Below are 13,996 nucleotides of genomic sequence, written 5' to 3'. Positions count from 1 at the left end.
CACTTCAAGCAATAAAACGCAGTAACTCAATGCCCAAGTTATGTTCTACAAAAAATCCTTAAACTTTATACAATTCTCTAACATTAGGGTTACTTTGAAACACTGTGTGCCAAACAGAGTTTGCTGTTAACAGCAAACAGCTACCAATGAATTTAAATGCAGAGATAACAAAGTTTATCAACTATTTTTGAAAGAGCAAGTGCCTATTTGCTGTGACCGCAGAAGTTGTTCACTCAACAACTAATCTCAGTGAATTTAGTTTGGCACACACATCTAGACGACAGTCAGCCACCTTTGTGAGCAGTTTCTTCAGGAGATGGGAGGAACGCTGATTTTAAAATATACTTCAGTGTGTTTGGGCTTGGGTATAATTTTGTTAAGCTTCCACACAACAGAAACCACCAGAGACAAATCAGCTGTCACAGAAACTACATACCAGAGCAAGTAAATCCATCTCCTGTGAATCCCTCAGCACAGGCACAGCGATATGACCCTGGGGTGTTCACACACTGAGCATTCACACTGCACTGGTGTGTTCCATTAGAACATTCATCAAGATCTGCACACCAGGGGCAAAAAATTACAAGTGTTAATATAGAAGATACAATACTTGCATGTAACTATCAAGCTAAAAAAAAAACACGGAACATACTATCAATGGATGGAAGTTGGTTGATTCATTAACGTTGAAACCATTACTTCAATGTTTATATCCTGTTAAAGAAATTGGAATCAAGGGATGGGGTGGAGGGGAGGGAGGAGTGGGAGAAAGAAAAGGACAACTAACTCTCCTGACCCTAATGACCTAAATTTTTTTCCAAATTTCTTCAAATAGGACTTTTTATTTGCCTAGTAGAACTTCAGAAATTTTTATTATATGATAAGAATAAAAACCATAGAGCCTTTCTTTTTTTTTTTTTTTTTCTCAGACTTAGCTTCAGAATCCAAAGTAAAATGTCATAATACTGTATTTTAACCTTCATACATTATACTAGTAAAATCTAATTCATATGTGAAACTCTGACTCCACAGTCTCCAAAATGTTCTGCAAAAAAAGGTAGTGTTTATGATCTCTTACATAGAAAAAGTTAAAAGCAAAGGCAAAGAGGCATAATTTGGCTGCAGCATCCCAAAATAAAGTTTCCCATATGCTGAATCTAATCTGCTTTATATTAGGCCTATTAACTACCTGTAGCATAGGATTAATACAGAAAATCAATCTGCATTAAGTAACACAAATAATATCTTACTGGAAGGAAATCACAAAACAAACTCAACTGTATTTTTTACTACATTTTGTATTTTGCACATTTCAGACATTTCATACTAACTTTGTAAAACACCTGTTTAATTCAGTAGGATGTTACACAGGCAGGCTTCTGAGGAAAAAAAAAATCCTTCAAAAACCCTAATCCCTGAAACCTAAGAATCCTCTATGCTCATCTAATCACAGAGTGCAGCTGAGAGAAAAATAATTATTTGCTTCTAATGAGGTATTCGTAGTTCCACTGCATGCTTCATTAAAATAACAAGAAAGAAAACCTTAGTTTTCTATATACTTACCAATACATTTAATGCCATTTCCAAACCATCCCTCTCTGCAAGTACATTTAAAACTTCCTGGTACATTGACACATGAGGCATGCATATCACAGTTGTGAGCACCAATTTCACACTCATCCACATCTAAAAGCACAAAATAAACTATCAGTATTTACAGTCAGGAGCACAGAATATTATACAGATGCTCTTACATGTTGCTCATTCCCAGCATGGAGTTTTACAATCTTTTAAAAAACATGACTTCAAAACCATATAATAATTCAAGCAAATGGCTTTGCATTATAACTTAATTATAGTGATTATTGTGTTTTCAGTTGTAGTTTTAATATGTTTTTAATATGTTCTTTGTAAACATGAAAAGAATAGTTTGATTTCCTGCAGCTGCATTTTAGTGTAAAATTAAAGCTGTCCTATAGACACACCAGATATGCTGAAATGTCTAACAGATTAGATCTTTGGGTGAGCAAGCACATTTTAGTTCAGAAATTATTTTACTTATAAAATTAATACAGAATAAATTCCTAAATGTAAAATTACGAGAGGAATTCTGTCACCCTTCCTAGAAAAGTAATTTTGGAAGAACTCAAGAGAGTTGACCCAGTCTACAAAGGAAAACATATTATTACAGGAAGTTGCATGGTTTGAAATTGAACTACTCTGATTCTTTAAAATTTGTTAGCATGGGATAAAAGCATTTATTTTCCCTCTTACATAATCACTTTCTTTTTTCATTCTTTTCCTCTACTGTTTTCCCTTTTGATCTTCTTCTTAGACTCCTGGGTCATTTCCTGCAGCTGTGGCTGGCACATGAATTCATACCTTAAGTATGTACAACAAATAGTTCAGACAGAATACTTTAACACCAATGCAAATGCACCTGGTCAGCCAAAGTTTCATACCACAGATATTCCCCCAGTTTATACAAGAACAAGGTTTGCCTTTAAAACTGCCATTAGCTACAAGGCCTTTTCAACCATACCAATCCAGGAAACATGCTGACACATACAACAGTTATACTCCTACACTTACTATCATGAAGAAACAACAACCTTGCTTGCATGTGAACACACCTGGGCATTTATTTTTCATTAAACTCAACTAAGATATGTATACATCATGACATATATGTTGGAAATTTGCTTTACCTGTGCATCCAGTGGTTCCTTTCTTGACTGAATATCCTAGCTGGCAGTGACAAATGAAGGAACCTTTAGTGTTCTCACACTCCCCAAACATACAAATGTTGGAATTCAAATCACATTCATTCACATCTGTAAGTGCACATAAATTTATTATTAGTTAAATACTGATGTCACCTAGAAGTACATTTTTCATTTCGGAAAGCCATTGTTCAGGTAAAAAATGTCAGAAGCATGCTAGGAGAAGTTGCCGACTCCTTTGAGGGTGAAGTGGAATTGCTAAAAAAATCTTGGCAAATTAAAGGGCTGGGCATGAGGTTTAACAACAGCAACTGACAGATTCTGCACCTGCGACAGGTTAACCCTAGCTATACATACAGATGGAGGGGACAAGAGGTGGGGAGCAGTCCTGCAGAAAGGGATTGGGGTGTTCTGGATGATGGCAAGACATCATGAGGCAACAAAGTGCCCTGAAGCCCAAAGAGCCAACCGTACCTTGTGGTGCAGCAGGTCCAGTGCTGCCACCGGGTGAGGGGAGGCACTGCCCCTCTGCTCAGCGCTGTGCGGCCTCACCTCCAGAACTGCATGCAGGTTGGTTACCACAGTGGAGGAAGGGCATCAAACACTTAAAGAGTGAGGGCTAAGGAGATGATGAAGGGTCTGGAGTGGAAGGTATGTGAAAAGCAGCTTCAGTTTCTCGATGTGCTCAGAGCACAGCAGAGGAGCTGAGGGGAGCCCTCATGGCAGCTGGAACTGCTCACAGGGAGTGAGGAGCACTGAGCTCTGCTCTGTGACAGCAACAGGGCCTGAGGGAATGGCATGGAGCTGTGCCAGGGGAGGGGCAGTTGGGGGTCAGGGAAAGGGTCTGCACCAGAGGACGGTGGGCATGGCTGGCTGCTGGCGTTCAAGGAGTGTTTGGACCGTATCCTCTGATATGGGGTTTGAATTTTGGGTGGTGCTGTGTGGAACCGGGGGTCAGACTCGGTGACCCTTGTGGGTCCCTTTTAACCTGGGATACTATGTAATTCTAGAACAGCTTTGATCAGCATTACACAGTATAACTTCTCCTCAATGTGTCTGTGTGTATGCCTGCGCACACTTGTTTGAAATGACTATTGAAAGGTTTAATGAACAGATATTCACAAAATATTATTTAAGTGACATAGCCCAATGCATTTAAAATAAACTAAACATGTAAAAGGTGGTGGCTTCACATAAGCACTGAAACAAACTAAAAATGTTAATGTAAACTGAAGAAATACTTTTATTTTGATTTTGTTATTATCACTCTTGATAGTTTTCTGCAGTTGCGAGCATAAACTGAAATATTTAAAAGTGACATAATAAAATGCTGGGGCACCCAAATATTGTCTTCTCAGTCACAGTGCTCTGGAGAAATCCCACAACTGTGAGTAAATCAACTGTAAATAACTGTTTTTGGAGTTAGCTAATAACTCAATTCACACCTGGAGTTCTTTACAGTACTTCTTATACCCTTCCTGACATTTATACAGTAGCAAGAAAGATCTGCAGATGTTTTGTTTTCTACAATTTATGTACCATTCCAAAACCCTTTTTCAAGGATTCAGCAGAAAATCCCCAAATGTTACCTGTACAGTTTTTAGACTTGCATTACCTTCAGTGCATACAGATACTTACCAATACAAGTTTTCATGTCCATAGAAGCCATAAATCCATCGTAACAGAGACAGCGATACTCCCCTGGAATGTTACTACATTGCCCTCCATCACATATATCTGGATTGTTTTCACATTCATCAATATCTGAAATAAAAGTAGAAAATAGTTCTCTAAAACTAGTGCAGACTTACAGATGATCATATTCATACTGGCTTAAATGCTGTAACTTTCAATACATTTTAAATGAAATCCAATAAAGATATTAAAACATACCTGCACATGTCCTGACATCTGGCATTAGCGCATAGCCATCACTGCAGCTACATTCGTAGCTGCCTTCTGAGTTGGTGCAGTGGGTGTCACAGCCACCATTCATTATCATACATTCATCAATATCTGGGGAAGCAACATTAATTACAGTAAGCCCACTTTTATAAGGAAAAGTCACCACCTCTTGCAGTTTTACTTAGGAGATGAATGAGTTTGCCATTAACGATTCTGGTTTTTAGTTCTTACACTGCACTCTCCTGATTTTCATCTTTTCCAGCCTTTTGTCTTTCAACTGCATTTTCATACTCAGGAGCAAGTAACTACTTTTAGCTGTTGCTTTTGTTCACATTTATTACTTGGGATGTTAAAATAAGTGCAAAAGACAACATGTGGAATGTAGTATGAAAGCCATATGAAATAATATACGTGGCAGTAAAAATATACAGCTGAAGGTATGTAGCACTTGCCTACACAGCCTTGTCTGTCAGCTGTGGCTTGGTATCCAGAGTTACAGGAACACTGGTATGTTCCAACCATGTTCACACAGTTGCCATTTCTGCAGAGATTGTCACTTAGCGAGCATTCATTTACATCTGGAAAAGAAGTATTTACATTGATTACTAGCCAGAATGCAGACCATAACTTCTCAATTGCCAGAGAACAAGGATAAAGAATAACATTTTAAACCAGTAGAATTCAAACATGTTCAGTTTCTTGTTCTTTTTATTTTCCAATTCAAGGTAGGGACCTCTGTGCAGAGGTGATCACCTTGGTCTAGTGATCAAATATAGTGTGTATAGTGACCAAATGTTTGTTTTCTTCACCTTTCGTCTGTGAATATTAACAGCAGCACATGCTGAATACTGACCCTCAGAAAGGACAGTCTGCTTGATTGTAAGCCAGTATTTGATGCAGTAACTATGCATCGAACATAGCAATCAAATGGGCAAACTGCTTTACAATTTTACATTTTTTTCCTCTAGTTTTTTAGTAAAAAAAAAAAAAAAAAAAAAAAAAAAAAAAAAAAAAAAAAAGCAGAGCTGAATTGCATTGTGGGGACAAAAAAACTTTTTTGTTATTGTAGGAACAAGGTTCACTTTGTACTTTTATGTCTTTAAATTGAAAGTTGTTAACATGAACAGTACAGTCCTTTGAGTTGCTTAATAATCCCTACAGGCCTGGTAAAATAATTCACTTTGAAGTCAGCAGTGCCAAGGGCACTGGAGATTTTATGGGGTCTACTATAAGGTTTTAATTCGAATGTATTCATTTTATTTGAAGGTATTCCAAGGAAGATAAAGAATCCATACACAATATTCTGCAGTCACATCCCTACCAGTAATACACTGCACAAAATACTGCTCTTTTCAGAAAGCCGAAGACTATTATTCTTAGTTGAAACTCACCAATGCATTCCTCATGTGATGGTGACAGCTCATGCCCCACAGGGCAGTCACACTGAAAACTCCCTTCTGTGTTCACACACATGCCACCTCTACATAGCAGAGGGTTGCGTTCACATTCATCAATATCTGGAAATAAACCATGATAAGTAAGCATAAATTCATTACTAAGGAGCAAAAAAAGTGAATGGCAGTTGCCAGAGCCTGCAAGTGCCAAGCTCAGGACCTCACAAATGAAACAACAGTTTAATTCAAGTAATGCTACTTCTTTCTTCATTCTGTTTAACAGGGCGAACAAAACACTATGGATCACTAAACTCTAAAGCTGAATTTATTTTATTTTATTGGGAAGAAAAGACAACATTCATAAGTAGTTACTCTAAGAGAAACAAGAAACAAGAAAAGAAAGCATCTGTTTGGATGGTTACTATTTTGAACAATGTGTAAACATAATGAATTTTTCAAAGTGTTTTTTAATTCAACCAGATATATAATTTATGTATGCATTGAAACTGTTGTCCATGAATTGCAATTAGCGGGGACATGCATGCAAACTTTTAACTAAACTGCTGTTCAGTTTGAAATCTACTGCTTTTTATGATATGTGGCAGAGAAACATACTTTCTTTATAGAGCAAAGAAGAAGTAGAACATACAATGCAAACTGAGTATTTGACTCTCAAACTTGATAAATACAGCCAAAGCTACTGACAGACAGAAAGAATAACAAGCAAAAGACTGCAGGATATGGTCCTACTTTTGGACTCCCAGGAAGAACTATTACTAGCCCTTTTTTGAAATAGGTGACTTTTATTCAAATAGGTAAACTGGTGTTACATTTTGTTAGCCTGAGAGATTAGCTCAGGCATCACAGGATTCTGCAAGTTATTTGAATTAAGGGAAAAACTGACTGATGACAGAATCCAACTTCTTTCTTGATGTACTCGTTTGGATAATCCTCAAAGCTCTAAGATGTTTAGATTCAGAATTACTCCTTCCTTTTCTCAGTTTCTGCAAAAGGTCCTCAAGAAGTTATTTTTCTTAATTTATTTATTTTTTTTTCATTCTGTTTATTACTCTGACATCTTGGTTCCCTGCGTCCGGCTTACAGAAAACAAACAGTATTCACTCTCTGCATTTGTACTTCATCTCTCCTGAAGGTTTCCATGGTTTAGCTTCATTGTTATGTTAATCTGTAATTCAGGTGAGGACTTTTTGGTGATTCATGGTGTCTTCAAGCATCACAGTGTACAGGAAATCATGTACAGGTGACAACAGGCCTGCATACGGGCCATGAGACCACATATTTAAGGAGCACAAAAAGCAGGGACAGGTGACCTATGAAGAATACTGAGGCATACAGGAACTTCAGTATGCAGGGATTCCATCACAGTTTGATGCTGGCAAGGGTTAATATGAAAATAAATAAATAAATAAATAAAAGTCTTCCACAAGTATATCATTGGTAAAAGGAAGATAAGAGAAAATTTAGAATCAACGCTGAATGTACACTGGACATCTGGCAGAAGGTATATGTTTGTCTGGATGAGGTGCTGTGAAATATGGTTTAGTAGCTTGTGGTAGTAATGGTGGTGATCTTGTAGTCCTTTCCATCCTTGCAATTCTATGATTCCATACCAGCTGTCTGAGTGGGCTCAAGCAAACCTCATGATGTCCAATGAAGTCAACTGCAAGGTCTTGCACCTGGGTAGAGGCAACCTCCACTATCAGTACAAGCTGGGGGATGAAAGGATAAATACAGCCCTTCTGAAAAGGACTTGGGGAAGCTGGACATGAGTCAGCAGTGTGGCTTCACAGCCCAGAAAGCCAAACGTATCCTGGGCTGCATTCAAAGTAGCATGGTGAGGGAGGAGATCCTGCCCCCTACTCTGCACTGGTAAGACACTACCTGGAGCAGTACCAGAGTAGTACTCCACTTCCAGATGTGGAGTCCTCAGTACAGGAGAAGCATGGATCTGCTGGTGTGTCCAGAAGAGAGCTCCAAGTGATGGAACACCTCTCAAATGAGGACAGGCTAAGAGAGCTGGGGCTGTTCAGCATGGAGAAGAGAAGGCTGTGAGGTAATCTGATAGAGGCCTTTCAGCACCTAAAGAAGAGCTACAGGAAAGAAGGGGACAGACTCTTTAGCAGGGTTTGTGGTGGCAGAACTCATTTTGGGGAAAAGGAGGCTGAGGGGAGACCTTATTGCTTTCTTCCAATATCTGAAAGGTGCTCATAGCGAGAGCAAGGTTTGTCTTTTCCTCAATGGTGACAAGTGACAGAATGAGGGGAAATGGCCTCAAGTTGCACCAGAGGAGGTTTAGGTTTGATATCAGGGAAAACTTCTTAGTGAAAGGGTTGTTAAGCACTGGAATAGGCTTTCCACAGAGGTGGCTGAGTCACCATCCCTGAACGTATTTAAAAACCATTTGGATGGTGCTCATGATTTAGTGAAGGATTGTTAGAGTCAGGGTAGTATGGTTAGGTTTTGGTTGGACTTGGTGATCTTTAAGGTCTTTTGCAACCTGAGTGATTCTATTATTCTCACAAGAGGAAACAGTTTCAAGCTTAAAGAGAATACATTAGGTATAAGGAAGAAGTCTTTTACAGTGAGGGTGGTGAGGCACAATCTTCATAGGTCATTCTGTTTCAGGAGTCTTTGAAGAGAATTTGAATGCTTTGTTCCTTTCATCAACAGGAAGTTAGGTCTTAGAGTCACAATAATAAAACTGAACTTATCTGGGGAAAAGAGCATTCAACCAAGATGAAAATCTTGAACTTTCAATTATTATGTTGTAAACAGAATGTTAACATCAGATTTTTTATTTTTATTTTTAAGGTCATTAGCAGCATTTGGTGTTTCAGTATATATTCTTATAACTTTAGACCATTTAAAAATTTATGAGTATTCAGGAAATACTGTCATAATTTCTGAAGCCCTAATAGTATAATGAAAATACAAATCACACTACTCTCAGAATACCTTTTATTCTTAGCTGAATATTTCAATACCTCATTAGTTACTTCATTGTTTGCTTTTTTCAAGAAGTCAGAGTAATTATGCATAAGAAGCATCCACTGCAGCACAGCTAGTATAGTATAAGAGTTCAGTAAATGAGAGTTCAGACTTAGCTCATCTTGGTAACACTTACCCATACAGTTCTTCATCATCATAAACCCACTTTCATACCCATCAAAGCACTCACACTCAAAGCTTCCAGGAGTATTAACACAAGTACCACTTCCACATAAGTCTGGAGAGATCCGGCATTCATCAATATCTGTTTTACAGTAAATGGAAAGGTAGAAAAATCAGTTTAAGGTGAGCCTTCATTTCACAAAAATCAGTCATTTTAAATGAATTTTATGAAAATCATATGCAGTACATAAATCAACAGAAAAAGATAATTCACTTAATATTTAAAATAAACTGATTATGTGAAAAAGTTTGTGGAAGATTCATAATGCAATGACTTCAGAGTTCTCAGCTATGCACAAAGTAGGCTTCCATTAAGTGTAAATTAAAGTTTTATTTCTAAAGAAGCCAACTGTAATAACTTTTAAGTCACTATTACAGAGGTCTCATTTGAACCCAAGAATGCAATGTTATTGACATTTAACTGCTTTTCATGAAGACAATTCTCAAGTAACAGCATTATTAGTTACAACAAAGATTTCCGATCTGGGTCTCTGTTACTGTTCAGTGGAACATTTCAATCAGAATAAACCTTCTGTGAAAAACAGAACCAAATAAACCTTTTGCAGGGAGAACTTTTTTGACCTATTCTTGTTAGAGTAGAAATAAAGTTTGTTAAATACATTTCTCATCAGTGCAGTCACTAGAAAAACAAGGAAATCACCAGTTAGGGCAATATTAACATCCAGACCAACCTCAGTTAACATATGTTACCACCCACACTTCATATTACTTAGACCCACTCAAAGACTCCTGTGCGGTAAAAAATCCTTCATCATTTTCAACACAGAGCCACCCACAGTGCAGGCATACAGGTTCTCATAATCAGGAAACTATCACACTTATCTTCCATTTCAGCTTTCTAGGCAGTAAATAACAAAATACTAAAGTTTTAAATTAAATATACAGCTCTCCTTCAGTTAACACACTTCTGCCAGAATTGCACAGGTCTTTCTGTATGCGCTTACCTACCATATCAAAATGAAAAACAATCAGTAATGGAGTCTCTCAGTTCATCTGGTAATGAGAAAGTGAGTTAATCTGTGCATTAAAATGTTGAGATTAGCTTTACTGGTGACTTTGGTAATTTTTTAGTTTGTACTGACAGAGAATGACAAGCACTTATAGCACCAATTTAACAGATTCTTAATGTCCATGTTCCAAAAGACAGTCAAATTAACCAGAGAATCACTTTCTAAGAAGAAAACAAGACATCTGTCCACTCTGACCAGAGATTAATCTCTTAGAAACTGAAGGAGATTAACTGCATTAAGCTTCTAGATCACTAAGCTATGTAACCATCACAAGTTCCTTTAAAAGCCAGAAAAAATGCAAGGCTTACCTGTACAATTTCTTTCCTCCATATCTAAAGCAAACCCGCTGTTACACCTACATTTGAAACTTCCAATTGTATTCCTGCATTTACCATTCATGCACATACCAGGGAATACCTTGCACTCATTGATATCTATAAGAAAAAAGAAAAGAAAGGAAAAAAAAAAAAGTAAAAAGAAAGGCTTAATCATTTTAAATATATATTTATTTACTTGTATTTGTATGTTTATATATGTAATGGAAGTTTCCTTTTCCTTCTTTCCTTCTTATTGGCATAAAAGGACGAGTCTGTGCAGCAGGAGACACCCTTCGGGGCTGGGGAGGGGGGAATAAATGAGAAGGATGAACATGCAAGCAGTAGGTTTTCCACCTGTAGTGCCAGCTCTGCAAGGCACTACATATTTACAATCTCTCTCATCTCAAGTATGTAACAGACACAAACCCTGGTGTTTCATCAGAATGGTCGCCAAGATGTACACATATAATTTTTAAATTCATTAGATAATAATGAATTCTTGCCTTTATAAAAGGGTCTGCCAGTTAGAATATCTCCTCTGTTGGAAAAGCCAGGACCTCTGGGGCACAGAGCCTCATACTCCTTTGTGCCAGGCTTTGGACACTCCTCACAGTCAGAACCCCAGGCAGCACCCACAGCACAACAGCAGGCATCCATACGAAATTTGCCAGGTACAGACTGAATGCATTCATCTTCATCCCATTTCAGGTAACACTGCTCCATGCGGATATCTGTCCATTTTAAAAGAACAAAGGGAAATGTCATACTTTGGTGGGGTTTTCTGTCTTTCAGAAGCAGCTGTTTCCAGGGCATGATTACTTATGTGGTTCAATTTCTGCAAGACGGATTACTCCTCAAGATGCTGTACACTGCACAGAGTTGAAGTCTGAAGTTGCTATTGGTAAGCTTCCAAATCTCTGTTGTATCACATAGCAGAAGAAGTATTTCTCTGAATGCTAACCTCTGCACCTTAGGAAAATGTCTCTGAATTTCAAAAATCTGAAAAACTGCACAAATAATAGGAAACAGACAATTACAGGAGCGTTAGGGAAGATGTCTATGATTCCACATTCTCCAAGTATGACTAAAACGGACTGGAAGCCAGAATATTTGATAGGATACACTGAACTGGAAGTTAGGCTTTAGGAAACCTAACATAACTCTTTTATTTACTTAGCACAAAAAGCTCTGGAGAAAAACGCATTATTTAAAAAACAACAAGAAATAGCTGCTGAACTATTTTCTGTGTACATCCTCCAACCTTCTACAGTATGTATGTACTTTATACACACCCTAAGGTAAACAATTTAGAAGAAAGTATAAGAAATGGAAATTGTTTAAAGAATATTCATGGTTTCCTGCAAAGTTCCTCATATCAGTATCATTTTATTTTTTTTCACTTCAACAGATTCAGCAAACATAATTCTAATAAATATTTGTTATCACTACCATCAGTCCAGTGGACCCTGCAGGAAACTATTTGAGAAATATATGGCACAGTACTTATGCAGCATAGGAGAAAACACATCTTGTACTGTAAAAGGATGTTCTTTCATTAAAGTAGGAGAAGACAAAATGGATTTGAGGGTAAAGGAATTCTGTGTGTTGCTTGAAAACAACTCCATTGTTGCAACCACCTCTTCTTATGAAGTTTCTCACAAAGAAGTAATAGTTCAAGGCCACAGATGATAACGATTGCAAAGAGGACCAATAAGTTTGGGCTAAAATAAAAGTATGAAAAGAAGTAAAACCTAACATGAAAAACTGCATATTCTATACACACACATCTTGGAAGATTTTGTGTTGAATTGTTTCTTCTTTCTAAGAGAAATTTATGCTGAGAATGTATCTGTTTATTTTCAAAATTCTCATTTTAAAAAACATCTCTAGAATTGCACTCATATTTTAAAAAACCGACACCAGCAGCAAAACCTGGTAGCTGTTTGCATCAACTGTGATAAACAATGGAACAAGTAAAGGAAAACTGATTGCTTTAACTTGAATTCTCGAGGAATGGCAACAACACTGAAACAGAAAATATGGGTTAGAAAAGCCAAATTCTTAACTGACATGAAGCCAGGGCTCAAAAATTATAACTCCCAAAAGAAATCAAATGCTATCAGTAATTATATTTTTAAGTCCTTAGAAGTGGTAAAAAATTAACAGAAATTAGTTACTGGGTGATGTGAATCACAGTAAGGGCAACACTCAAGTAAAACCTAATGACATCAATGAGGGCAAAACCTGCCAGATCACCAACATTCATATTCACCAACTCTACCCGGAAGGGAACAGGTATCTGAAATCCAAGCAGACAAAAACTAAAACACAATTACCAAAGTCAGCAGTTCAGAAACAAACCAAACGTCCCCTCTTACTTCTTCAAGAATTATTTCAGAGAGCTGTTAAACACAGTTAAAAGGCTGCCAAAGTTGACTGTGTTCTTACCTAAACAAACTCGTCCGGTTCCATCCAGTGTCAGTCCTTCTGGGCATTCACAGTGAAATGAGCCTCTACTGTTAACACATCTTCCATTGGGACAAACACCAGGAAAAACATCACATTCATTTACATCTGTAGGTAAATAAAGGGGTGAAAGAAGTTTAGGAATGTATGCTAATTCCAGCAACGAGATAATGACAACTTTATTGAGAACTTCAACTGTGCAAAAAAAAACCAACAACAACACCACAGCACTTTCACTAATGCTGTATTAGGATCTGAACAAACATCTGGCTTCCTCTCATCCAAGCAAATCTCACAAGATGATAAGACACAGGACATTAAGATGCCACATTCTCTGGGTAAGAGAAAGTGATGTTTGTTAACGAGAGAATGAAAAAGAATTAAATGTCTTCTGAAGGAGCACTTCTATCCTTTTCGTACTATTTTGACATTCTCCAACAGCATTATGTAACAAGTTCCCAACAGTCACTAACTGTTAGCAGCTCTAAAATTAATATGATTATAACTTACTTTCTCTTTTATTTATTTTCTGAAAGAAAAAATGGCAGCTAGTGAAAAGAAACACAAAAACTTTACCTTCACATGTAACACCCTTAACTCTGGCAAATCCTCTTGAGCAAGCTGTGTCTGGAATCAAGCAAAAAAGATACATCACTGCTTCAGAATGACATATGAGAGTAAGTAATTTTAGCATAAAAATATCTTTTCAATTCTCCTACATTATCTAAGTTTGACTGTATAAAACAGCAAGTCATTTAGCCTCAATGATGCAGACTACTGACTCATATGTGTAACTTAAAAGAATTGATGACTGAGGAAATTAAATGTTACCTAATTACTCTGTTGTGCTTTCCACTAAGGGGAACAGAATGAAATGCATCTCAGCACTCAGATGTAGGTGAAAGTACGTGTCCTGTAAGGTTACCTGAAGAATTAAAGCTCTGGTGATGGCAGTTAACAACAAAGAG

At 37.3% G+C, this 13,996-nt stretch overlaps 1 protein-coding gene across 2 annotated transcripts in view; it reads right to left on the bottom strand.

The window, feature by feature from the left end:
- The window catches only part of FBN2 (fibrillin 2), a 155,305-nt gene that overhangs the window by 40,890 nt on the left and 100,419 nt on the right, over nucleotides 1-13,996 (bottom strand). For both annotated transcript variants that reach the window (XM_072359077.1, XM_072359076.1), the window contains exons 22-33: nucleotides 13,605-13,655; nucleotides 13,011-13,136; nucleotides 11,066-11,293; nucleotides 10,554-10,679; nucleotides 9,168-9,296; nucleotides 6,020-6,145; nucleotides 5,081-5,206; nucleotides 4,617-4,739; nucleotides 4,362-4,487; nucleotides 2,709-2,834; nucleotides 1,564-1,686; nucleotides 437-559 (exon numbers count right to left, since the gene is read on the bottom strand). In XM_072359077.1, the coding sequence (XP_072215178.1) occupies nucleotides 437-559; nucleotides 1,564-1,686; nucleotides 2,709-2,834; nucleotides 4,362-4,487; nucleotides 4,617-4,739; nucleotides 5,081-5,206; nucleotides 6,020-6,145; nucleotides 9,168-9,296; nucleotides 10,554-10,679; nucleotides 11,066-11,293; nucleotides 13,011-13,136; nucleotides 13,605-13,655 (1,533 nt within the window). The remainder of the gene's footprint in view (nucleotides 1-436; nucleotides 560-1,563; nucleotides 1,687-2,708; nucleotides 2,835-4,361; nucleotides 4,488-4,616; nucleotides 4,740-5,080; nucleotides 5,207-6,019; nucleotides 6,146-9,167; nucleotides 9,297-10,553; nucleotides 10,680-11,065; nucleotides 11,294-13,010; nucleotides 13,137-13,604; nucleotides 13,656-13,996) is intronic.

The sequence above is a fragment of the Excalfactoria chinensis genome, chromosome Z (genome assembly GCF_039878825.1).
Source record: "Excalfactoria chinensis isolate bCotChi1 chromosome Z, bCotChi1.hap2, whole genome shotgun sequence".
Classification (NCBI taxonomy): domain Eukaryota; kingdom Metazoa; phylum Chordata; class Aves; order Galliformes; family Phasianidae; genus Excalfactoria; species Excalfactoria chinensis.
Note: the sequence above shows the minus strand (reverse complement) of the source record. Positions and strands in the feature narration are given on the sequence as shown.